Source organism: Orcinus orca, chromosome X (genome assembly GCF_937001465.1).
Source record: "Orcinus orca chromosome X, mOrcOrc1.1, whole genome shotgun sequence".
In the NCBI taxonomy this organism is placed as follows: Eukaryota; Metazoa; Chordata; class Mammalia; order Artiodactyla; family Delphinidae; genus Orcinus; species Orcinus orca.
In genome coordinates, this window is record NC_064580.1 from 15,679,173 (window position 1) to 15,705,927 (window position 26,755).

The 26,755-nt window shown below is 37.6% G+C and overlaps 1 protein-coding gene across 3 annotated transcripts in view; it reads right to left on the reverse strand.

Moving 5' to 3' along the window:
* Positions 1-26,755, reverse strand: part of SCML2 (Scm polycomb group protein like 2) — an 88,981-nt gene that overhangs the window by 26,542 nt on the left and 35,684 nt on the right. For all 3 annotated transcript variants that reach the window (XM_004269640.3, XM_033427881.2, XM_049704727.1), the window contains exon 7: positions 19,590-19,833. In XM_004269640.3, the coding sequence (XP_004269688.1) occupies positions 19,590-19,833 (244 nt within the window). The remainder of the gene's footprint in view (positions 1-19,589; positions 19,834-26,755) is intronic.

A 26,755-nucleotide genomic window follows, 5' to 3' on the forward strand; every position in this document is an offset into this window, starting at 1 on the left:
AAGACAGATTTATGATTTCCTTCTCCTCAAACAGATTGAATGCTATATATATAACCATATGACAACAAGGGCAGAAACTACTGTAAAAACAGATGCCTTGAATTTGAGGCTAGAAATAGACAAAATCAAAATATGATAGCCAAAAATAGAAAAGTAAAATACGGTTTGGAAAAAACAAAATTGAGTAAAAAATCTGTCACTGTAAACATTTGACTTTGGAAACTTTTTCAGACTGAGGAATTCTTTGCAAGTCATCTTCCTTATTTTAAAAATGCATGTACAATGAAACTGTCATTATTCTAAGGATCTTTCATACTGGTAACTATAAAACCAAAGAAGCAACACAAGCCTCAATTATGAAAAACATGGAGATATCAATAGAGATGGTTACACCTAAACTATCCAACCTGGAGGCCTGGCATTCATAGAAACTCAGTCAAGGTACCCAATGCCCCTACCTGGAACTTTGCTCCCTGTTCCATAGAGCCCATGTTGCCACAAACTGATGGGTCACGGGCAGCAATAAAAGCCAAGGGGAGGCAGAATCAAGTGTAAACCCTATGAACTTCGTTCCTTCATTCCTGCTGCCATCCCACACCATAGCACTGGCCTCCTGGACTGGTATCTTCAGACACTACCCTATTTCTTCTCTCCTCTCCCCACACCTGTACCAGAGAAGCCACAATCCTATCCCAGAAACCTTGCTTTAGGAATCAAACGTTCATAACGGACAGAGTTTGCTTTACCTCGGAAACTAGCTTTTTGAATAGTTTTTTTTGAAGGACTATTATTGTCACATAAGAGTGACTTCACCTTTTCATAAGCATACTGACAGTCTTTTAAATGCACTTATTTCCTTATTTTTTGCAATAAAAAATCCTTTTAGAAAACCTCAAATAAGCTAAGAAAAACTCTTGAAGGAAACCACAAGGGGTAGTTACTAGTGGAAAAGGAAACAAGGAAGCATGTTCCTGACACTTATCACAGCGGGCGTTTTGGAAGGCAGGAACTAGCTGAGGACTATGAATTTTCTCGGAAGAAGCAGGGTAGAGATCAGATGGACATGGAACTCTGGTACGAGCCACTCTTTACACCTATTCTCTCCCCTGCTTCTTACTATCTAGTGCAGAGACACTGGCTCCAGATTAATTACATTCAAATCCAGCTTTACCACATAATATCTATGAGAAATAATAGCTTGGGCAAATTAACTGAAATCTGTACGTGGCACATGGTATACACTCAATAAATGTTAGCTGTTATTATCAACACCATCACCATCCCTGTCTCTATTCTCACTCTCCCTTCCCAGATTCTAAGGGTGCTCCTTGCCTTCTTCCATCAATGGGTTGGATAATGGGGAAACACTGCTGTCAATGCCTAACAAATGGAAGAAAGAAGTTTCCTCCAAAGAAGGAACTCCTATTTATCTACATTATCTACAGCTAATATCTTCACTTCTTTTATAACCAAACTTCCTGAAAGACTAGCTCATGGTCACTATTATTGTCATTTTCTCATTTTTCAACCCTCTGCAAGCACACTTCAGGCACCTCTTTTTAGGGAATCTGTGTGCTTACATCACCCATAACCTCCTAACAGCCACTGACAATGATGCTTCTTCCTGATCTTATTTGACTTCCAGCAAGCACTAAACACTTCTTTTTAAAATTCTTTCTTGGATTTCACATGGCCACTCCCTCCTTGTTCTCCTTGTACCTCTGTCACTTTTCCTATGGTGTCCCCCAGGATTAGCTATCTTCTCCCCACCCTCATCTCAGTTTTGAGCACTTTGGTTCACACCCTTGATTTCAGCTACTGCCTACACATAATAATGATTCCCAAATTGTTCTCTTGCTCATTCAAGCATTCACGTGCCTACCTCCCCCCACCACATCCCCAACAGGCCTGTCTCAAGTTCCAGAGCTGTGTTTTCAATAGCTAACAGATAATCTAAATAGGCATCTCAAACTCAACATGTCCAAAAGGAGAATCATCACGCTTATCCTATATGCTCTATCTTGATGAATGCCATTACCTTTTTTTCACCAAATTACCAGAAGTCAGAAATCTTGAAGTCATCTTTGTACTCTTCCTCCCTTCACATGTCTAACCAAGTCTACCTCCTTTAAGTACTTCCTAGTTGTGTTCTTCTTTATGCCTGTCAATGACTTGGTCCAAGACCTCATGACTTCTCACATAAGCTACAATACTAGCTTCTTAATTGGCATTCCCAGCTGCCCTTTCCAATACATACTCTATAGTACATCAGCATGACCTTTCTAAAATACAAATTGTATGTCACTTTTCCACTTAAACATCTTCAGTGATGCCACATTACCCATATGCTAAAATCTGAACTCCTTGGCCTGGTATCCAAGGCCCTCTAGATATCTTCACAGCCTCATCTCATCTCTTCCCCATCTATCATTATAGATTCAGCCATAATCATCTGCTTCAGATCCCCAAACATTCTGACCTTTACTGCCTTTGCAGAGGCTGACCCAAGAAAAGTCTTCCCTCCCTTGTCACTAGCTAAACTACCATGCATTATTTGAAATTCTGCTCAATTACCAGCTCTGTAAAACTCTAGCACTAAGCTCCGAGGCAAACTGTAGGATCTTAATGGTCATATACCACACATACGGCATTTATCTCTACTGGCACAGATCTTACAGCATCTTATCTTTACTTACACATCTATCTGTCTAGACACACTGTGAGCTCCTTTAGGGGAAGGAACCATGTAAGTTCCATTGTTATATCTCCAACATCTGGTCTAGGGTTCCACTGTTATATCTCCAACATCTGGTTATATCTCCAACATCTGCCACATAATGGGCATCCAATAAATGCTTGTTAAATGAATAAATGTTTAATATTCAAGTTTTGTCTCTGATCTTATATTATTATAGAGACAATTCAGGTAGTTTATGCATTAAATAGATGACCACAGCTTGATCACAACATTACAGATTTCTTGGAAAAATACGCTTCAAATACTAATCAACCAACTTAAAAATCAACTTCTAGAATACATTCCATTCAAAAATGAAGGAAGGACTGCAAATCAAAACCACAGTGAGGTACCACTTCACACCCACTAAGATGGCTATAATTTTAAAAAAAGGAAAATAACAAGTGTTGGCAAGGATATGGAGAAATTGAAACCCTCATACACTGCTGGTGGGAATGTAAAGTTGTGCAGCTCTGTGGAAAACAGTCTGGTGGTCCAAGAAAAAGTTAAACAAGGACTCAAACAAGTACATGTATGGGCATGTTCATAGCAGCACTATTAAAGGTAGCCAAAAGGTGGAAACAGCCCAAATGTCCATCAATAGATAAATGGGTAAACAAATGTGTGGTATATACATACAATGGAATACTATTCAACCATGAAAAGGAATAACCGATACATGCTATGACATGGATGAACTTTGAAGACATTATGCTAAATGAAAGAAGCCAGACACAAAATCACATACTACATGATCCTATTTACATGAAATATCTGGAACAGGTAAATCCATAGGAACAGAATAGAGATTGGTGATAACCAGGGGCAAGGGGGAAGAGGGAGTGGGGAGCAACTGCTTGATGGGTATGGGGTTTCCTTCTAGGGTGATGAAAATGTTCTGGAACTAGACAAAGGTGGTAGTTGCACAACACTGTGAATGTACTAATAAGTGTTTCTGAATTTGTGCATTTTTAAATGGTTAATTTTATATTATGTGAATTTCACCTCATTTAAAAAAACACACTGGGGGAGAAAAGGGAAGAGAAATTTGTATACTTCAAATGAGCCAGAGACTTCACATATATTATTAAAATTTGTGTTTACAATTTTGTAAAGCAAGTATTATTCTCTCGATTTTACATATAAAGAAATAGAGGCTCAGCGAGGTAAGTAACATCCAATCCAGTATCACACATCTAGTCTAGAAGTGGTAGAAATGGGATTCAAATTCAGGTCTATCTCACCCCAAAGCCCACGCTCTCTGCTTAAACCGGGTACTATTTTTAATTAGTGAGGGAAAAAATGAAAAGACACGGTCTTTTAATTAAAATATTTTCTATAAATTTAATGAACAAAATGCAGAATTAAGTGGTTGGCTTAAACATTTTTTCAGGTTCGAATCTGAGGAAGCTTACATGTAAACAACAAAGAAAAATATTTAAAGTAATACTGAAAACAAACTATCAACATGCCCTTAATAATCCAGTGTTTTAGGTGCTTCAGTTTTTTCAATTCTCTTGGCTGAATATAAACCCTTAAGGAAAAAAACTGCATCAAATATTGGAGCATCTTCTGATAGTCTTTCTTTACTCTTTAAATTTTCTTGTGGATTTTCTCTAATTCAAATATTTACAATCATAACACATTTTATATTTATCTATTAATTACTAGAATAACAGAGTAAGACTACTTAAGTAGATGGGACCAAACCAATACAATTCTGTATACATGGAACAGAATACAACATATGTTGTCCTCAGTCGGTCTCAATGACTCTTGGCAATGAACATTACTGATTTTTTAATTAAAGTTTCCTAATGTTTATACACCAAAAATATTATCAGTGATTATATCCAGATGGCAGGAATATAAACAATTTTTAGATTTTACTCATCACTTATCTTTGTTTTCTAAATGTTCTACAATAAATACCAATTTTTTCATTAAAAATATAAAATGCCCCAACAAAGATAAACAACCTAGCCACTTTTTGAATAAGAATATAACCAGTCACTCTAAATATTTAGATGTCTCTAGAGAAAACAATTATTCAACATAAGCATTATAATATTCTGTTTTGATAAAAAGCCATACAACTTTTAGACTAGCATATATGTATCCACTAAAAATAACATTAGAAAAACCTACACAGGTTCACTGCATACCTATAGAGACCTTTAGAATCTACAGCTCAGTCTCCAGCAGTTTCAGAATTAAAGAGCAGATCCCCTCATTACCAAGGCAGAAATCTTTCAGAGAAGCTTACTCAGCAGAACATAGTCATAAAAGCATCTCTACTGCCCAAGCAGTTGACCATCAGAGACATATGGGGCCTACCATTCATAGTAGCAGGGGCACTCTCTGTCCTGGTCAGATACCTTCCCACACCTCAATCCTGCCTCCCACAGGTCTCTGCTTACCATTCTTCCTTTTATCATTACTTAAAGACTTCTCTACCATACCACTTTTTTACTCTATCTCTTACTTGCCCAAAACAAACACAGAAGTCCTTTTTTGACCCTCACCCCTTGTTCACTTTAAAAGGTTTATTTGTTTTACCACTCAACACTACAAGGGAAAAAAAGTTACAAAGGAAAACAAGATCTCTAATTTTTAGTGGTAGTTATCCTGGTTTTTATGGAGACAGGACCTGTCTTTTCGAATTTAACCCTTGTTGGGCCTTGCAGCCAGTTATCTATTCTGACCTGAGGGCTCTGCCCAGTTCCCTGCTCATTGACCAAGCAGAGGTGGTTTGGTTGGCGTGGTGAGAGTCCAGTAGTGTGAACAAACCCTTAGCTCCTCCACTGCCCCTCCTGATTCTCCTTCATGAACCATGTAGATTTCTCTCATCACCAAGAACCACAGTTTTACAGTATTAAAAACACCTTAAACATATAATAGAAGGTAACTTTCACATAAAAAGAAATAAATCATTCACTCGGAAAAATAAAGATCTCATTTAAAAGAACTTGCTTTTGGGGTCTGATAGAGCGTCTCCATTTGGAAAGTGCTGCTATGTCTCTTCCAGTAGCCTTCAAAAATTATGTCTGGACAAGTAAACCAAAACCAAATATACTGAAAGGATCTGCAGCTTTGAGTCACTCCTTCCCCCGTTTCAAAACAGGGCTTGGAGATCTAAGGTAAACAGATTAAAGAAGAAAGAAGAAATTCTTCATACATATACCTTATAAAACATACGTTAACCTGCATAGAATATTCTATCTTAAGGTGATTTAAAACTTGTAAAAATGTTACTGGGAAAATTTTTCCAAACAAAATTGAAAGGATAGCTCTCTAACTTAAATTACAAAAGTCCAGTTATTTATCTCCATACCTAAGTGACAAGGCCTTTTACCCTTGGCATACATACAAAATTAAAACAAGAAAATTGGGGCTTCCCTGGTGGCGCAGCAGTTGAGAGTCCACCTGCCGATGCAGGGGACACAGGTTCGTGCCCCGGTCCGGGAAGATCCCACATGCCGTGGAGCGGCTGGGCCCGTGAGCCATGGCCGCTGAGCCTGCGCGTCCGGAGCCTGTGCTCCGCAACAGGAGAGGCCACAACAGTGAGAGGCCCGCGTACGGGGGGTGGGGGGAAGAAAAAAAAGAAAGAAAATCTAATTTAGTAGAATTTACATTATTTTTCTACCCTGTTATATAATTATTTCTCATATGTATTTAGTCTAGAAAGGAAATCATAAAAATGCAAGAACAAGCTACAAATTACAATTAGAATTTAGAAGGGCTTTAAGAGTGTTGTTTTAAAAATATACTTGTTTTCTACTTTCGGATCATAGATGCTTTGTAAACCACTCCTGTCAGCTTCACTGGGGGTGCTTCCCGTGAAGATCATTTTATTTCACAATTACTACTCATATCTGGCTCAGTTCATGAGAAACCAAGAAAATTTTGGTTAAAATGACATTACTAAAGAAGATGACAGTTTCCAAAATCTTTAATATTTTGAGAGGAAAGTTCACACAAAAAGAAGCAACTTCAGTTGTTTCAGGTCAATTCACAATTCACCTAACAAGACTAGCTTTTCTTTTTTCTTTATTTTATTGAAGTATAGTTGATTTACGATGTTGTGTTAGTTTCAGGTATACAGCAAAGTGATTCAGTTATATATATATGTATTCTTTTTCATATTCTATTCCATTATGGTTTATCAAGACTGAGCTTTTAAAAGTCACTCAATTGTTAAACCATAACGTCTTTTTTCTTATGGAATGACTTCTATAGAGTGACTTCCATTATGCTAAAAAAAAATATAGCAGTCACCACTATAATTTCCACAAAACACATTAAATGTATTGACACAATAATTAGTAAAATATGTTATCCACATTTCTATATCATAAAAGTCCTTTTAATAAGTCTCACGTAATACCAGTGAAAAATCATGTTGTATTCCTCAAAGTTATAGAAAAACACTTGGCAACGTTTGATTATAAACTGGAGATTTAAGTGATCAAGTTTGACTTACAATAGGGTTGTTCCTTTCTTATTTTAATTCATTTTTATGGTGGAAATAACCAAAATCTGACTTTTCCCTTGTACTGTAAAACAGTTTTTAGAAGTGACTCATCAAATAATAGTGCCAACAATTTCAGCACGTAATATTTAGAACAAAATAGAGGATTTTTTTTTTTTAGATAACAGAAATGACTGGGATATTTAATATACAAAAGCTAACAAAGCAGACAATGAATTTCTTTAACCAAACTTCAACTGCAATAGAAAGAAACTTTTGGGGTAATTCCTACCTTTAGAAATATTCCAGAGAACCAAACTGTTGCTGTATTTACCACAAGGGTGATTTAGGTTCCATTTGATAGCCTTTCTCCTCTACCAGGAATAAAACTGCCTTTCTGAAGAAAGCGAGTTAACAACAAAGCCCATGTTGCCGGAGCAAGCCTGAATTTCTAGCAAATGGGATGAAGCTATTTGCATTTGTTGGTTGCGGGGGGGTGGGGGGGTGGGCGGGGATTAAGAGGGCTGCTAAAGTAATTCACATATTGTCTGTGGGCTGTATAGACAGTGATCATCAGTCACCTGCTCAAACTTCCTTCACTCCTGCCTTCAGAAAAGAACCAAAGGTTACCCTGGGTCAGAGAATCTGGAAACAAATGAGAAGACATGCAAAAATCTAACTGCCAACTCACTGCGTATGTAGACAAAGTTATTCCCGCTGGACCACATGTCCTAAAAACCAAGACACTTTAATAGTCTCAAGAGAACTTGTTAAAATATATCACAGAACCGAAACAAGAAAGAAGCTTCAGGCTCTGCTTGCAATTACTGCAGTATTTAGCTGAAAACAGAAAAAGGACATTTGTTTTTTTCTTCAAGATACTTCTTTGCATCATAATAGCTGTCTCATTTGCACAAGCAAAACATTTGTTCCAAGCTGTACGTATGAAAAAGAAAATATCAGCTGTTGAAAATTTCTTGGCTTTTCAGTGAATAATTTGGGTTGATAGCATTTCTACCTATTTCTTTTATACCAAACAGGAAAAGTACTAAATATACTAAGCATTATTAGTCTGTATTTTATTTTGAGCTACATTAAGGGCAAATATCTAAACAAATACTCGAATTTTTATTCAGAACCTTTCGGATGGGACTGATACACCTTGAACTTTTTACAGCCTTAATTTTATGTACCTCTGCTACTTTTGACCCACTATAACAGAGAGAGAGGAAAAGTGCTGCTTTATGTGGTGTTTACTGAACACACACAGTCATATAAAAAGAGGGAAAAATTTGGTAAAGGTATGTCCGAAAAACTATAAAATCTTAATTTTAAAATTTAAAGAGGTGAAGCACAAGTTATAGAAACCACATACTCCTCTGGTTACCCAAACAAAGAGCAAAAGCAACCATAATTTCTGGTTTTGTTTTTTAAAAAAATGAGAATGAGATGGCGGTGGGGAGCAGAGCTATTTCTTGTTTGCACATGGAAACTTTGAAATATTTCTCAAAAGACTAACTCTGAAAAAGAATATATATATGTATAACTGAGCCACTTTGCTGTATAGCAGAAATTAACACATTATAAATCAACTATACTTCAATAAAACTTTAAAAAGACTAACTTTTAAATAGTTCCAAAGGAAAATGTTACATAGGAGAAAATAAGACTACAATATAAAATGACTAATTACATTTTTTTTAAAGATCAAAAGTTTAGATTTTAAAACCCACTCCCTTAAAATTTTAATTAAAAGCTAAACCATACACTTGTGCGCGCAGACACGATATAAAATAAACCACCATTCAAAGAAGCAGCTAACAGTGCCCAGGATAATTATATTTAAAACCTATTTTTCACTTTAATCTTAAGAAGAAAGTTCCTATTCATACAATTTATGTCTGAATTACCAACAAAGAAAATCTAATATGCCAGTTCTATCAATTATTCATAATCAGAAATGTTTTACAAAGTTGTGAAGGAAATGTCATGTCACCATTGAGTTCCACCTGGAAATTAAAGCTGTTTCCATGAGAGGCAGGTGGTGGGGGACCCAAATAAATTGAAGGATTTTTATCAAGAGAAGAGTTAAAATGATCACTGCCAGGATATGGTGCCACTAGACAGGAATGCTTGGCTACACCTTTCTGATTCTAGGTTTTCCCCTCCTCTGCATTTCCCTTTGGACCAGAGGAATTCCTCTATACCCTTGGGATCCTGCAACTTTATACTCTAAGCATCTGGAAGCTTGCTGCCCTCTTTCTTGGTTTGTATGGTCACAAATGCTTAAATTAGACTACAAGATGACACTTCACACTAGTATGGGTCATTAATTTGTAATCAATGATGCATGAATCTGAAACTACGTTAAATAAAACTAATTCATTAATGTTTCAGAAATTATATAAATTTAAAGTTTAATTTATATAGTTAACTTTAAAAGTATTTAAGTACCTTTAAAGCCAGGTAGAATGGTTTATAATATAGCTATATTTATAAAACAAAACAAAAACCTTTGAATATCCCACAATATTAGAAAAAAATTAACACTGGGTCAAATTTTTAAAAGAATCCTCTGCTTCTGAATTTCCCCAATTTCTCAGAAGACTAAAAACCTACATTTATTGTGTTTATAAAACAAAATAGTAACCTATTTGTTTACAAACTTTCCCAAATAAAGACAGGGAAAAGAAAAGTTTTTTTAAAAAATCATACATAGCCTTTAAAATAACAGGTGTCCCAGTTCTGATGCTAAGTTGCTGGATTCCAAGTCTTGTCCTTCATGTATTAAACATGTGGACTTTAATGAAATGACTGGCTATAAATCCCTATGACTGTATATGCCAGAGACAAAGGAAGGGCAATATGAGAAGAAACCAATAGTTAACCAATAGTTTACTGGGCATTCCTAAATTTCTATCATTTATTTAGAGAGAACTAAGTATGAGATACAAAGGGAGGGGGAAAAATCGAAACAGAGAACAGCAAGATCAAATAAATTTTGCAAGAAAAAATCTACAATGAACTTTGTTTTAGTTTACTTGACTCAGCCTTAAGTTGCCAAGGACACAGCAGCGTACATAGTTCTTTCCTCTTTCTCACCAGACACCCTGTGCAGGTCTCTAGAATAAATCTGATGAGCTGTGACAGCACCAACCAGAAGTAAAGAGCTTTGAAAGACTGTAGAGTCATTAACAAGAGCCAAGAAAGGAAAATCTAAATAAACGAGGAAAAAAAGCCACTCAGCTTGCTTTATTTTCTATTGAAGGTATGTTTCTCAGTGGATTTTTATACCAATGATAGGCCTGATAAGAACTTAGCTGTTTCTGATTATAGAAGTGTTAACACCAGCAGAAAAACTGTTAGAAAAAGTTTTAAAGTAAATTAAACCTTATTACTATTCTTGAAAGGAAAACCAGTAAAGCTTAAATAAGGTTTTTAATGTAAAGTCAAATAAAGTAGCACTCATGGAAGCCTCACTACATTTCTTTAAGAAACTATGCTAGTGAATTGTCTTTAGTCATTAATTATTTGAAAAGGTTTTATGTGCTGCAGTCTAAAAAAAAAAAAATTGGAAAAGCAATTAAACAAAGGTCAAAAAATGAACATTTCCAATGTGTTCAAGAAATACTCAAAACAAATGAAAAAAATAGATTTTTTAAATTCATAAAATTCAATTGATTTAATATTATTTGTGCCTTTTGAAATTATTTAACTCTAAGGCCCTTGAATTATTTAATATTCAAGTCAAAAAATTTAATATTTCTGTACATTTTCTTAAAAGGCCATAAATAACATTAAAAAGCAAATGACCAAGAAAAGGTTTTTACTTTTATGACAAAGGGTTGATATGTGCAATAAATGAAGCACTCAAACAAATCAACAATGAAAGGAACACTCTAAGAAAAAAATGGGAGAAGACAATTAGGAAAATGATAAAGGAATATTAATGGCCAAAATACATGGAAAGAAAAAGATTCAACCTCACTAGTAATCTAAGAAATGAAAATTTTTAAAATAACATTTTTTAAATTAGCAAAAATAAGAAGATAATGCCCAAAGTTGACCAGAGAAGGAAAAAAACATTTTCACCCACCACTGAGGGGGAGTGGAAGTGAGTATAGCTTTCTGAATGACAATTTGTCAGCCTTAGAAACGTAGCCTCTGACACAGCAAACTTATTCTATGTAGATAATTAGAAAGGTATGCAAAGATATATCCTTCATATTCATCTAGTTTAATAACATAAATGTTGAAACATTCTAAATGCCAAACAAAATAGATGTTTGGTTAAATAAATTATGGTATAGCCATATGATGGAGTAAAAAACAAAACTGAATTTGTAAGGATATATTTCACATAGGAATACAGTCACAAGACAGCATGAAAAAGTAGGCAAGAAAGTGGAATATGAAGGATAATCTGTCTTCAAACTGAAACTGTTAATTAAAGATACAAATGTAACATACCAATACATTCTTGTTTAAAAAAAAAGGCCACAGATAAAAGCAAAAGTCCCCATTACCACTTCCTTTACCACCCTATACCCCTTTTCAGAAATTATCACTATGACACAGGTTTGATATACTGTATAGCCTTTCAGATCTTTTCTGTGTATTTATATACATATATCTACAGTTAAATATAGAAATACATAACTACTTGTTTTCTCTTAACTTAATGGTATTATATTGTATGTATGGGGGGGTTGTTTTTTTCAATTAATACATCTTGGAGAGTTTTCTTTCTTAGTAAACAGGAACACTTTCATTCTTCTAAACTGTTCTATATGATTTTAAAGAATAAATACACCATAACTTAACATTTTTCTACTGATTTGGCTGTGTGCGTGTTCTTAAGGTGCATGTGTGAAACAAAAAGAAAAAAAGGCACTATGAACCCAAATATAGATAAAACTGTTTGCCATGGTTATCTCTGCACGCTTTTCTCAACTTTTTCCTTTGAACATTACTTTTCCTATTAGAGTAAAATGAGTTAAAACTAATAAAAAATAATTTTAAAATATTTGGCTTTCAAGAATATATCACATTATATCTAAGAAATGATACTTATATATTATAGCTGCCATTTAATGAATGATATATTGGCTAAAGTAAATGTTTTCTCTACTCAAAAAGAGTATTTCACCTAGTGTAAGCAAGTACAGTACTAACCCTATTAATCTCTCTGCAATTAATAAGCAATGCTTGAAAAAAATCAAAATGAATCATATATGCAACGTTAAGTATCAACTAACAATCTTTAACCATACTTTTCCCAGAATCCTAAGGTTCTTCTGGGGACTTCTGTGAATCTTTACAAATCAGAATGTGGCACCAGTGGGCACATCTTTGTTTCTACTCTACTGTTTCCAAATTCTACCTTGTCATGGGTTGATTTATTTGTATTCAAAAAGTAGTCATAAATGATACTACAAAGCTAAGGTAACCAAAACAGCAATGGCAGGGCACAAAAACAGACACACACCAATGGAACAAAATAGAGAGCCCAGAAATAAACCTACACACCTACGGTCAATTAATCTATGACAAAGGAGGCAAGAACATACAATGGAGAAAAGTCTCTTCAACAAGTGGTGCTGGGAAAGCTGGACATCTACATGTAAATCAATGAAATTAGAACACTCCCTCAAACCATATACAAAAATAAACTCAAAATGGTTTAAAGACCTAAATATAAGACATGACACCACAAAACTCCTACAACAGAAGATGGGCAAACATTCTCTGACATTAATTGTAGCAATATTTTCTCAGATCAGTCTCCCAAAGCAAAAGAAATAAAAGAAAAATAAACAAATGGGACCTAATCAAACTTAAAAGCTTTTGCACAGCAAATGTAACCATCAACAAAACAAAAAGACAACCTACAAAATGGGAGAAAATATTTGCAAATGATGCCACCGACAAGGGGTTAAGATCCAAAACAAACAAAGAACTCATGCACTGAACATCAAAAAAACAAACAACCCAATCAAAAAATGGGTGGAAGACTTAAATAGACATTTCTCCAAAGAAGACATACAGATGGTCAACAGGCATACGAAAAGATGTTGAACACTGCTGATTATTAATGAAATGAAAATCAAAACCACAATGAGGTATTGTCTCACACCAGTCAGAATGGCTATCATCAAAAAGTCTATAGGGACTTCCCTAGTGGTGCAACTGGTTAAGAATCCGCCTGCCAGTGGAGGGAACACGGGTTCGATCACTGGTCTCCCACGTCCAGGAGGCTGCCACATGCTGTGGAGCAAGTAAACCCCTGCGCCACAACTACTGAGCCTGTGCTCTAGAGCCCATGAGCCACAACTACTGAGCCCACTTGCCACAACTACTGAAGCCCACGTGCTCTAGAGCCCGTGCTATGCAACAAGAGAAGCCCATGCACCGCAATGAAGAGAAAGCCCGTGAGCAGCAACGAAGACCCAACATAGCCAAAACTTAATTAATTTTAAAATCTATTTTTGAAAGTCTACAAATAATAAATGCTGAAGAGGGTGTGGAGAAAAGAGAACCCTCCTACACTGTTGGTGGGAATGTAGATTAGTGCAGCCACTATAGAAAATAGTATGGAGGTTCCTTTAAAAACTAAAAATAGAGCTACCATATGATCCAGCAATCCCACTCCTGGGCATATATCCGGAAAAGATGAAAACTCTTAATTCGAAAAGATACATGCACCCCAATGGCAGCACTATTTACAATAGCCAAGACATAGAAGCAATCCAAGTGCCCACCAACAGACAACTGGCTTAAGAAGATGTGGCATATATATATATACATATATATATATATATAATATTACTCAGCCATTAAAAAGAATGAAATACTGCCATTTGCAGCAACATGGATGGACCTAGAGATTATCATACTAAGTAAGTCAGACAGAGAAAGACAAAAATTGTATGCTATCCCTTATATGTGGAATCTAAAAAATAATACAAATGCATCTATATACAAAACAGAATACAGACTCACAGACACAGAAAACTCATGGTTACTAAAGGGGAAAAGGGGGGAGGGATAAATTAGGAGTATAGGATTAAGAGATACAAACTATTATATATAAAACAAATAAGCAACAAAGATTTATTGTATAGCACATGGAACTATATTCAATATCTTTTAATAACCTATAATGGAAAACAATCTGAAAAAATATATATATATAACTGAATCACTTTGCTGTACATCCAAAACTAACACAGTATTGTATATCAACTGTACTTCAATTTTTTTAAAGTACAAAAACAAAATGAAAAAAAAAGTAGTCATAAAAAATGCTTCACAATGTCAAATTACTTGTGGCATTTGAAATCCTTAATAATGATAAAACAGTTAAATTATAATATCCAACATTTAAAAATTTTCAAAATGAAAGTAAACAACTTATCATTTGTATCTGTGTGGTTTTGCCAAGATTCAACAAAACCCACACCTAGAATTATCAGAGTGAAAATAAAAAACATCAAAGATGACATGAAAATATTAAAGTAGCTAGAGGAAAAAAAATGACATTACAGTCAGAGGAAAAATAGAATGACAGCTGAACTGTCAACAGCAATGAAAATCAAAAGGCAAAATAATGATACCTTCAATGTGCTGAAAGAAAACAGCTGTCAACTTAGAATTCTACACCCAGAAAAAATGTCTTTCAAGGAAGGAGGTGAAATAATGACATATTCAGATGAACATAAACTGAGAAAGCATGCCACTAGCAGACATTCACTAAAGGAAATTCTCAAGGATCTACCTCAGGCAGCAGAAAATTAATCCCAGATGAAAGGGATTAAGGAGGATTCCTACTAAGAAGGAATAAAGAGCAAAGAACATGTTGAATATGTTGGTGAATATCAACAAATATTGATTACTTAAACAATAATAGTAATAGTTTATAAGATTACAAAAATATATAATTAAAATATACAACAGTAATAACATGAATTTGAAGGGAGTAAATAGGTAGAGTATTCTAAGTTCCTTTTATTGTCTTAGCGCAGAAGAAAGATACTAATTTCAGACTTCCTTGAAGAAAGCATGTTAAAATTCCTAGAGCATTAAAAGAACGGAAAATACAGTGTATAACTTCCCAACAAGAGGAGAACAAATGGAATAAGAAAAAATAATCCAAAAAAGGATAAGAAAGGAAAACAAAACAAAGAAAAGGCAAGACAAATAAAAAGCACAAAATAAGATAGCATACTGAAAACCCGATATATCTGTGATTACAATAAATAGAAATAGATTAAAAGCTCCAGTCAGACTGGCTGACTGGCAAAAAAATAAAAATCCGACTATTTGCAAGAAACGCATCTCTTTAGATTAGGATAGATAAAGGCTGAACATTAGAAAGAGAAAGAGAAAGAATAAGAACACCAACCAAATAAAAGCTGGTATAACAACAACAACAAAAAGCTGGTATAGCTACATTAATACAAGATAAAAGCAGACTTTAAGCTAAAAAAACATAAAGAGGATTACTACAGAAGGTTCAATGGACCAGAAAGTTATGAGAGAATTCAAATTTGTACACACCTGATAATGGAGCCAGAAAACAGAGCATAATGTAAATACTAGAAGAACTACAAGGAAAAACAGACCCATAATCATAATGGAACCTATAGGGGAAAAACAATTCGAATAAAAGCAAACTTCTCATCAGAAACCATGGAAGCCAGAAGGAAGTTGCACAACATTTTTAAAGTGCTGAAAGAAAACAACTGCCAACCTGGAATTCTATATCCAGCAACCACCTTTCAAGAATGAAGGGGAAATAAAGACATTCTTAGATGAAGGAAAACTAAAAATTTGTTGCCAGCCAACATACCCTAAAAGAATGACTAAAAGAAGTTCTCTAAACAGAAAAAAAAAAATGATAAAAGGAGAAATCTTTGAAAACCAGGAAAGAAGAACGAACAACTGAAAGGACAAAACTGTGCATAAATACAATAGATTTTCCTTCTCTTCTTGAGTTTTCTAAATTATGTTTTATGATTGAAGCCAAAATTATCACACTATATAATGCCACTCTCAATGAATATAGAGGAAATATTTAAGACAACTATAAATGGTAGAGGGTAAAGGATTATAAATTGAGGTAAAGGTTCTAAATTTCACATTAACTGGTGAACTGTCTAGTGGGGTAAAGGACAGAGGAGGCATATTTCAGAAAGTATTGAAGTCACTTTTTTTTTTTCTTTTTGGCGGTACGCAGGCCTCTCACTGTTGTGGCCTCTCCCGTTGCGGAGCACAGGCTCCGGACGCGCAGGCTCAGCGGCCATGGCTCATGGGCCAAGCCGCTCCACGGCACGTGGGATCTTCCCGGACCGGGGCACGAACCCGTGTCCCCTGCATCAGCAGGCGGAACTCTCAACCACTGCGCCACCAGGGAAGCCCTGAAATCACTTTTTTAAAAACACTTTGCATCTCCTATTTACTCCTCAACTTTCTAAATCTGGTTTTTCAAAGAAGTCTAGCAACCATGCTTTTACTTAAGACCACTAATGAGCTCTCTCTCTTGAGTTTTATGCTGCATTTGATAGTGCTGAATACTTATTTGCTTAAAATCTTTCCTCTCCTGTTGTTGGGGGAATCAACCTAGTGCTTTTCCTACGTTTATATACTTTTTCTCACTGTCCTAAATTGAATTCTATCATCTACCCATCTTTTTTTTTTTTTTTTTTTTGCGGTATGCGGGCCTCTCACTGTTGTGGCCTCTCCCGCTGCAGAGCACAGGCTCCAGACGCGCAGGCCCAGCGGCCATGGCTCACGGGCCCAGCCGCATCCGCGGCATATGGGATCTTCCCGGACCGGGGCACGAACCAGTGTCCCCTGCATCAGCAGGCGGACTCTCAACTACTGCGCCACCAGGGAAGCCCTACCCATCTCTTATTCTTGTGTTTCTCAAAGTTCAAACCATGTACAGTGGAAACACCTGAGCCCCACTCCGGACCTACTGATTCAGAACCCCTAGATGTGAGCATCAGGATATCAGCCTTTTAACAAGCTCTCCCAGGTGATTCCAGTGTGAGAATTATTGTTTTAAATGTTGACGCACAAGGTTCTGTGGTTGATCCACCTCCACCTGTTACACATCTATAAATAAAATCACACCCACTGCTATCAACAGGATGTGTAAGCTGCCCACCTCCACACCAACTCCCCCGCCAGCACCTATAATCCCACCTGACACAAAACGTATTTATTTGAATGAACGTGATGATTCTCAAACCTGCTTTGTCAACCAAGACCTAACTCTTTTAGGCTTCATACCTGCATGTACATCCATCCAATGGACATGTCTACCTAGATGTCCTAAATTACCCTGAATCAGTTAAGATTAAATTCAGCTAACAGTAACAGAAAAGCCTAAAACAGTGGTTTATATAACACAGAAATTTTTCTCTCTCAAATAATAGTCTGGAATAGGCCAGTATAAAAATTCTGCTCCACAAAGTTCTCAGGGACTCTGGCTCCTTTCTGCTTTCCACTTCGAAATGCCTAGAATGTGGTCCCCATTTCATAATCCAAGATAGAGCTCCATCCAAAACAACCACATTCCTAGCAGCAGGACAGAAGCAAGAAGAAGGAAGAGAGAATGGTACATTCACTTCTCTGTAACACACTACCTGTGCTTTTATCCCACTGACAAGGACTTAAGTCTCACAGCTGTAACTAACTGCTAAAAAGGCTGGAAATCTAGTCTTTATGTCAGGCAGCCAAACTGCGTTATTAAGGAAAAATATAGGGAGACCAGATACTCAAGGACAATATCATTCTGGGCTACACATTCCAAAGTTACCATGTCCCAAATTGAACTCACCAGTTTTCAGAACACACTGTGCAATTTCACACCTTTGTGATGTGTCCACCCTACCTTTATCTCCATTCTGCCTGGCAAACTCCTTCTCCTCTCTTAATACTCACATCATGTGTCTTTTTGTGAAGCTTTCCTTTACCCGACCACCCTTCCGCCAGCCTAAACAGACCGGAGGTCTTTTGGGCACCTTCATATCTAGCATACATCTCTAGTTTTACACTGCTAATTCTGTACTGTATTTTTTTTTAAAGTCTATCCCTCCATTCATCCCTCTCCCACTAGAAGGTAAACTTCTTGAGGGCAGAGACTATGCCTTACTTTATTTATTTATTGGCCACACCACAGGGCTTGTGGGATCTTAGTTCCCTGACCAGGGATTGAACCCGTACCCCCTGCTGTGGAAACATGGAGTCCTAATCACTGGACCAGGAGGGGATTCCCATGTCTTATTTTAGTATCATATGCACATAAATCTGTATCACACTAAATTTTACAAAAATCAACCATTAACATCTCTTTCCTAAAATTATGGCAGCAGGGAACCAAAGAGGTACCTAACAAAAAGATCATCATGGTATGTAGTATTGTAGTATAATGGGATGTGTTAAAGTTCCAAATTACAGAATATTCTAATAGCAGTTACAAGAATAATATGGCTATGTGCTCATACCTAGCCACTGCCCTCCTCCACCACACTACCTACTCATTTGCTACACCCATCTTTTTTTTCTGGTATAAATAAATAAATTTAGTGGGGTAAATTTTAAGTATGTTTACATTTGATTCCACTTATAAGTTTACATTTAACTTAGGCCAAATGATTGCGTTCTGTGCTTAGACTCCACTTAAATCTCAGCAGTTATTCCATCACAGAAGACCAGGTTAGGCATGTCTACGTCCTTGGAAGAGTCAAGCAAGAAGCTTCAATATTTTGATGACTTTTCTTTGAAAGAAAATATCTAGACTAGATGACACTATATTCAACTTAGGAGGCGCAGCATTACAACTGATAAACACATGATGGAAATAACATACTGATCTATGATGGCTTCCACAGTCAAAAATTTTTACGGACATGTACATTTTACTTAACACTATCAAAGTATCAATTTAACTTGAAAAAACAACCAAAATCATGTAAAACATGTATATAACACTTGTTATGCCCAACCTTTAAAAAACTATCTTCAAGATACAAACAATGGAATGCCATGTGTAATTTTAAATAGAATATCAACTATAAAGGTACCTGAGCACCCCAAAATGTTTCTAGCAGCAAGGCTTCAATAGTCTAAGTGTGACTTGTAGCTTTGTCCATATTCCCCAGTGTGGACTGTCAATTCAGACCACGATGTTGTGTTGGCCCTCAAAAATTCTAATTGTAAACTTTTACCTCCAGTTCTCTAACCTGGACAGTACCCTTGCTGTTCTGCCTGATGCTCCTCAGTTGGACATGAAATCCTACTCTCAATGCCAAGAGCAGATAGATCTAACTTCAAGAAAATAAAAGAACATGTATTAGTTAGTTATTATCTTACCATAAGTTCCTGGTGGTTGTAATACATCTCCTGTCAGGCGACACCACCCAACTGGGAAAATATCTCGACAATCATACTTGCACCAATAATCAAAAGCTCCACTCCAGCCATCGAATGTGATATAAACTTCATCTCCTTTAACATTTCCAATAGTTGCAGGGCAGATCAGATAAGGGTTCTTTCTGTCTATAGCTTCAAGTTTCATTCCCACTTTAAAATTATTTAGAGGTGGCTTTGGTGGTTCCTACCAAAACATTAAAAAAAAGTTTTCATTGTTAAAATGTATTAAGAAGCATTTGCTCAATTGTATTCTTACAACCTTCAGCAACCAAAAATTAAGCTTCATGTTTATCAATTAAATACAGGAAGAAACAGTTCTCACAGATTCCTCTGAAACTCTGCTCTACAATATCTCACTTACTCTGGAGCAGAGCCAAGAACCTAGAAGAAAACAAAACCAGCCTGATAGTAATTCATTCATTCATTCACTCAAGAAGTATGTATTATATACTATGTACCAGGAATTTAGCATTCGTTAAGTGAACAAAAATATCAAGATCCCTGTTCTGGTGGAGCTTATATTCTAGTAGTGGTGGTAGCAGGGGTAGGGGAGCCAGACAGGATAAAGGGGAGGAAGCAATAACAAGAAATTTTAAAAGAGAGTCAAACAAACCTAAAAATATAAAAATTATAGGGTATTTTGAAAGATAGTAAGTCCAAAGAGAAGGAACAGCAGCAGGTAATATCTAAAAAAAACCTCAAAGTATAAAATGCAGATACAAGAACATGAAAGTCACACAAGTCTGGGGTCATTTATGATAAGCAATCCAGAAACAAATATTTAAAAGTATTCCTTAAGGACTTCCCTGGTGGTCCAGTGGTTAAGAATCCACCTTCCAATGCAAGGGACACGGGTTCGATCCCTGGTCAGGGCACTAAGACCCCACATGCCGCGGGGCTTGCCCTGCTCTACAGCCCACGTGCCACAATTAGAGACAAGCCCACACGCCACAAGGAAGAGCCCGCATGCCGCAATGAAAGATCCCACATGCCACAACTAAGACCTGACAGCAGCCAAATAAATAAATAAATGTTAAATAAAAATAAAAGTATTCCTTAGTTACAGAAAGTTAAAGCATGCAAATGCTAACAGGATTCTTAGAAAGACCAAGTGCTATGTTAAAAGCAACATCTTTTTTTTTTTCAATTTGCTTTTTATCCTAGTAAATGGCACCATCAGCAATCCAATCACCCAAGCCAGAAACGTGGAAATGGTCCTAGACCTGTGGTTCTCAGCCTGACTGAACATTAGAATCACCTGGAGCCACACTGCAGGCACTACTGATTAAATCAGTCTAGGTGGGGCCCAGGGCATGTTTTAATTGCCCAGATCCAACGCTGAGAACCACTACCCTAGATGCATCCTTTCCCCCTAACACAATCAAAGACCACAACCTGCCAATTCCACCCCCTAGATCTTTAGAATAACGATATTGAAAGTTAAACCTTCAGGGGACTTCCCTGGTGGTGCAGTGGTAAAGAATCCGCCTGCCAATGCAGGGGACATGGGTTCGAGCCCGGGTCCAGGAAGATCCCACATGCCACGGAGCAACTAAGCCCACGCGCCACAACTACTGAAGCCCACACTCTAGAGCCCGAGAGCCACAACAAGAGAAGCCACCGCAGTGAGAAGCCTGTGCACCGCAACAAAGAGTAGCCCCTGCTCACCGCAACTAGAGAAAGCTTACGCCCAGCAACGAAGACCCAACGCAGCCATAAATAAATAAATAAATAAGTTAACCTTAAGGAGTGCTTATTTTATATTTATATATATATATATATATATAAAAGGTAACCTTCAATTGTTTAGTATATGCCAGGCACAGTTTAAATATTTCCCACATATTAATTTAATTCTCACAACAATCCTATGAAGTCAGTGCAATTATTATACCCATTTTACAGATAAAACTGATGCACAGTGGCCTAAGACTATACCATAAGTATCAGAGCTAGATTTTAAACTTAAATAGCCAACTTTGTGAAACACCCTACACCCCATCATCTGCTGGGCCAATTCCAAGTCATCCACACTTCAAAGCCCAATTCTCCTGGTCTCTTTAAGCCTTCCCTGACCAATGCCTGCCCACTCCAAGGCCCACCAAAGAGGTGATCTTGCCTTCAACTGTGAAACTATTGTTAAAATGTGTTCACTCCTCTGGGACTTCCCCAGCAGTCCAGCGGTTGAGACTCTGCCTTCCAATGCAGGAGGTGTGGGTTCAATCCCTGGTTGGGGAGCTAAGATACCACATGCCGTGGGGTGTGGCCAAAAACTTAAAAAATAAAATGTGTTCACTCCTCTATGAGACAAAGGGATTCTTAAAACCAAGTATCACTTCTTTTACATATTGTTATTTCCAGCACAGTACCCAACAGTAAGCATTTTTTAAATGAATGAACCAAGGAATCACCTGGAGAACAGTAAATGAGCTCTCAACTAACTCTTTCACCAAGATATAATTTTAAAAACCTATCTGGTAGATTGGTTCCTTTTAAAAATTCCTCCTTTACTGTAAAGCAATTATACTCCAATGAAGATGTTAAAAAAAAAAAAGAAGCCTCCTTTAAACCCATCTCAACATCCCATGCTTTCTCTGTTTCCTTTAGCCTTGCAATCTGAAAATTCCTTAATTCTTAGCCTTCAAAGTCCTTTTAATTACATACTCTTAATATGATTCTTAAAACCACCCTGAAGGGCTTCCCTGGTGGCGCAGTGGTTGAGAGTCCCCCTGACGATGCAGGGGACACGGGTTCGTGCCCCAGTCCAGGAAGATCCCACATGCCGCGGAGCGGCTGGGCCCGTGAGCCATGGCCGCTGAGCCTGCGCATCCGGAGCCTGTGCTCCACAACGGGAGAGGCCACAACAGTGAGAGGCCCGCGTACCGCAAAATAAAAATAAAAAAAAAAAAAAACCCACCCGGAAAGTCAGCAGGGCAAAAGTTAGATTGATCAAGGATCAAAGTATTTGATAAATAGCTGGTAAGTAAGAAGCAGAGTCACATACCGACACTTCATGAAAGGGCCAAAGGTCCGTTATCAGTTATTACACATGGAAAGAAGGGGGGGCAGATTTTACAAAGTATAACCATGGAGGTTGATATATTTGTGCTAGACATTCACAGAATGCAAAAAACATTCAAGACACATATAAGGATCACAGGGCCTTACACTGTCATTCAACAGAGTAAGAGTAAGTCTTTCCATAGCAAAGTAAACTAGATCAAATGGCAATATACATTTTCTGCTACAAAACAGATTTAAGACAGTCAAGACAAGAGAAACAGAACTAATTTTAAAATTCAAATGTATAACCTAAAAAGAAATCCCAATATGACAGTATGTTATCAATGTCACTATTGGCTGGCAAGTAACAAAAACCAGAAAATGATTACAAACAAAATGCAATTTATTCTCTAAAGATTTTCATACTGTATTAATTCTTCTAAATTTCATGAAAACTCTATCAAATTTTCTTACATAAGTACAGCCATACAAATAAATATTAATAAAGCTCTAGGAGAAAACAAATTTTTATTTTAAAAAAATCAAAGGAACTACTATTTTAATAACACAGTAAATGAAAGGACTTTATCTCAAAACAACCTCCTTCCAGATTTAGGTAACTGGCAAAATGGTTCCCTCTGCTGTCCACAAAAGGTAATGATACAAAGTTGCTTTAAAATGTGTTGTTTTTTTTTAAATAAATTTATTTACTTATTTATTTATTTTTAGCTGCATTGGGTCTTCGTTGCTGTGCGCGGTTTTCCTCTAGTTGCGGCGGGCAGGGGCTACTCTTCGTTGTGGTGCGCGGGCTTCTCATTCCGGTGGCTTCTCTTGTTGCAGAGCATGGGCTCTAGGCACGCAGGCTCAGTAGTTGTGGCTCACAGGCTTAGTTGCTCAGCGGCATGTTGGATCTTCCCAGACCAGGGCTCGAGCCCTAAAATATGTTTTTAAAGAATATAGTTCGTGGGCTTCCCTGGTGGTGCGGTGGTTAAGAATCCGCCTGCCAATGCAGGGGACACAGGTTCGAGCCCTGGTCCGGGAAGATCCCACATGCCGCGGAGCAACCAAGCTGGTGAGCCACAACTACTGAGCCTGCGCTCTAGAGCCCACACGCCTAGAGCCCGTGCTCTGCAACAAGAGAAGCCACCGCAGTGAGAAGCCCGTGCACCACAACGAAGAGTAGCCCCCACTCACCGCAACTAAAGAAAGCCCACGCAGCAACAAAGACCCAATGCAGCCCCCAAATTTAATTAATTAATTAATTAAAATATATATAGTTTGTCATCATCCATTCTTGAATGACTTCCTAAACACAAAGATATAATTTGCAAAAGCAATAGCTAAAATAAACAAGGGATCATTCTCTTTTACTGTAAGAAAATGATTCTGTTCTAGAAGGTGGCTAGCAAAGAATGGCCTTTTAACCTCCCTCCTTGCTTACCTACAATATGGTTCTCCTTACAGGCTACTTTTTCACATATCCCTGTGATTGAAGCCAGTCTCAGCATTACCTACATTACCCTTCTGCCTGGAATATTTTTACCCTTGTAGTCTCAAGGTTCATTCTCTCCCTTTCTCCACATCTTCACTCAAATGGCAACTTCTCAGCAAGACCTTCCTGGCCAACCTATCTAAAATGTCACCCTCCCTTCTCCTTAGCATATAAAACTATCAAACATAATACACATGTATTTATTATGGCTTACTATAAATTTACCAAGCTAGAAGGTAAGCTCCATAAAGCCTGGAGTTTTTTATAGCTTTGTTTACAGCTACATTCCTAGAGTCTACCTGTGATCACAAACTCCTATCCTTAATTTCTACTTCCTTACTTTTAATCAATTACTTCTTTGACCTCATCAAGAATTGTAGTCCTTTAACCTTCATTTATTCATTTACAAATATTTACTGAGTGCCTACTAAACGCCAGACACTACTGAAGGTTCTTGATATATATTAGCTAGCAAAATAAAAATCTCACCTTGCAGTGCTCACATGCTAGTAAAGAGAAAGATGAGGAACATAAGTAAAATACATTCTATGTTATATGATAAGTGCTTTGCAAAAACAGAGAGAGAGAGACAGAGACAGAGACAGAGACAGAGAGAAGATCAGAGTAAAGGGAGATCCAGAGAGCAATGTAGGGGAGGGGTTGTGCAACTGTAAACAAGGTAATCAGGACAAGCCTCATCTGGAAGGTGACATGTGAACAGAAGCCTGAAGGAGGTGATTATTAACCATGCAGTTATCTAGAGGAAGAGTGTTCTAAGCAGGGCCAACAGCCAGGGCCAAGGCCCTAAAACAGGAGATGTGTCTGAAATATTCGAAGAACAAGGAAGCAGAGAGTGGCTAAAATGCAGTATGCAAGTGGGAGGGCAGTAGGAAACAGGTCAGAGAGAGAGTGAGGGGTTGTATCATGTAGAGCTGTGGAGGCCACTGTAAGAACTCTGGCTTTTACTCTGAGTAAAACAGGGAGCCCCCTGGGTGGTTTTGAGCAGAGGAGTGATATAATCTCACTTTTTTTTTTTTTTTTTTTTGCGGTACACGGGCCTCTCACTGTTGTGGCCTCTCCCGTTGCGGAGCACAGGCTCCAGACGCGCAGGCTCAGCGGCCATGGCTCACGGGCCCAGCCGCTCCGCGGCATGTGGGATCTTCCCGGACCGGGGCACAAACCCGTGTCCCCTGCATTGGCAGGCGGACCCTCAACTACTGCGCCACCAGGGAAGCCCCTCACTTATGTTTTAAACGGAATACTCTGCTTGCTGTGTTGACTACAGACTGTAAGGTTATAAATAAAGAGATCTATGAAGAGGTTACCACAGTAATCCAAGTGAGAGATAAAGGCAGCTTGTTCCAGCCTGATAGCAACGGAGATGGCAATAACTGGTTGAATTTCAAATATATTTTGAAGGTAGAGCAAATAGGGTTTCCATATGGACTGGATGTAGTATGTGACAGAAATAATCACCAAGGTTTTTGGCAGAAGCAAATGGAAGGATAGTTGCTACTCCCTGATATGGGAAAGGCTGCAGGTGGAGCAGTTTGACATGTCTGTTAGACATCCAAGTAGGGATACTGAGTAGGTAGGCTGGATATACAAGTCTGAGATGGGAGCAAAACATCTGGAGCAGAAATATAAATTTGAAAGTCACCTACATACAAACTGTATTTAAAGCCAGGAATTAGATGAGATCACCAAGGAATTAATACAGATCAGAGTTTCTCGAACATGACACTACTGTCATTTGGGACCAGAACATTCTGTTGTAGGGGCTGTTCTGTGCAGTGTAGGATGTTTAGTAGCATCCCTGATCTTTACTCACTAGGTATAAGTAGCACCCACATACACACACAGTTGTGATAACCCAAAACGTCCCCTGTTGAGAACCACTGTATAAAGAAGAGAAGAGGGGACTTCCCTGGTGGTGTCCAGGGGTTGAGACTCCATGCTCCCAATGTAGGGGGCCCAGGTTCGATCCCCGGTCAGGGAGCTAGATCCCACATGCATGCCGCAACTAAGAGTCCGCATGCCGTAATGAAGATCCTGCACACAGCAACAAAGGTCCCACGTGCTGCAGCTAGGACCCGGCACAGCCAAATAAATAATTAATTTTAAAAAAAAAAAAAGAAGAGAAGAGGACCAAACACTAACATTCTATCACACCCGTTCACATCCAGGTTACAGTGCATCATATCACCACTTTCTTCTCAGCACCCCAAACCAACTTATCCCCTTGTCCTTGTTCTGTTACCTCCAAACCTTAGTTCAATATCACCATCCACTTTACTATTTATTCTCAGTTTCCAAGCACTGCTGGAGAAAAGTCCCACATGCTTATTACATGTAGTGCTACACATATTTAGTCTTCATCCTCAGGTGAACCCTCCAAAATACTGTCATATGTCCCTAGGTCGATCCCTCTCCCATCCCACATGGCACCTATTCCAAACTTTTATCATTTGCCTTAAGACCAATAATGTTTCCTCACTATACATTCATTACTTCGTTAACTGACTTTCTCCTAAACCACAGAGTAAGCTCTCTGCCTTGGTGTTAGAATATAGTAGACTTTCAATCAATGTATGAATCCTTCCCTCCAGCC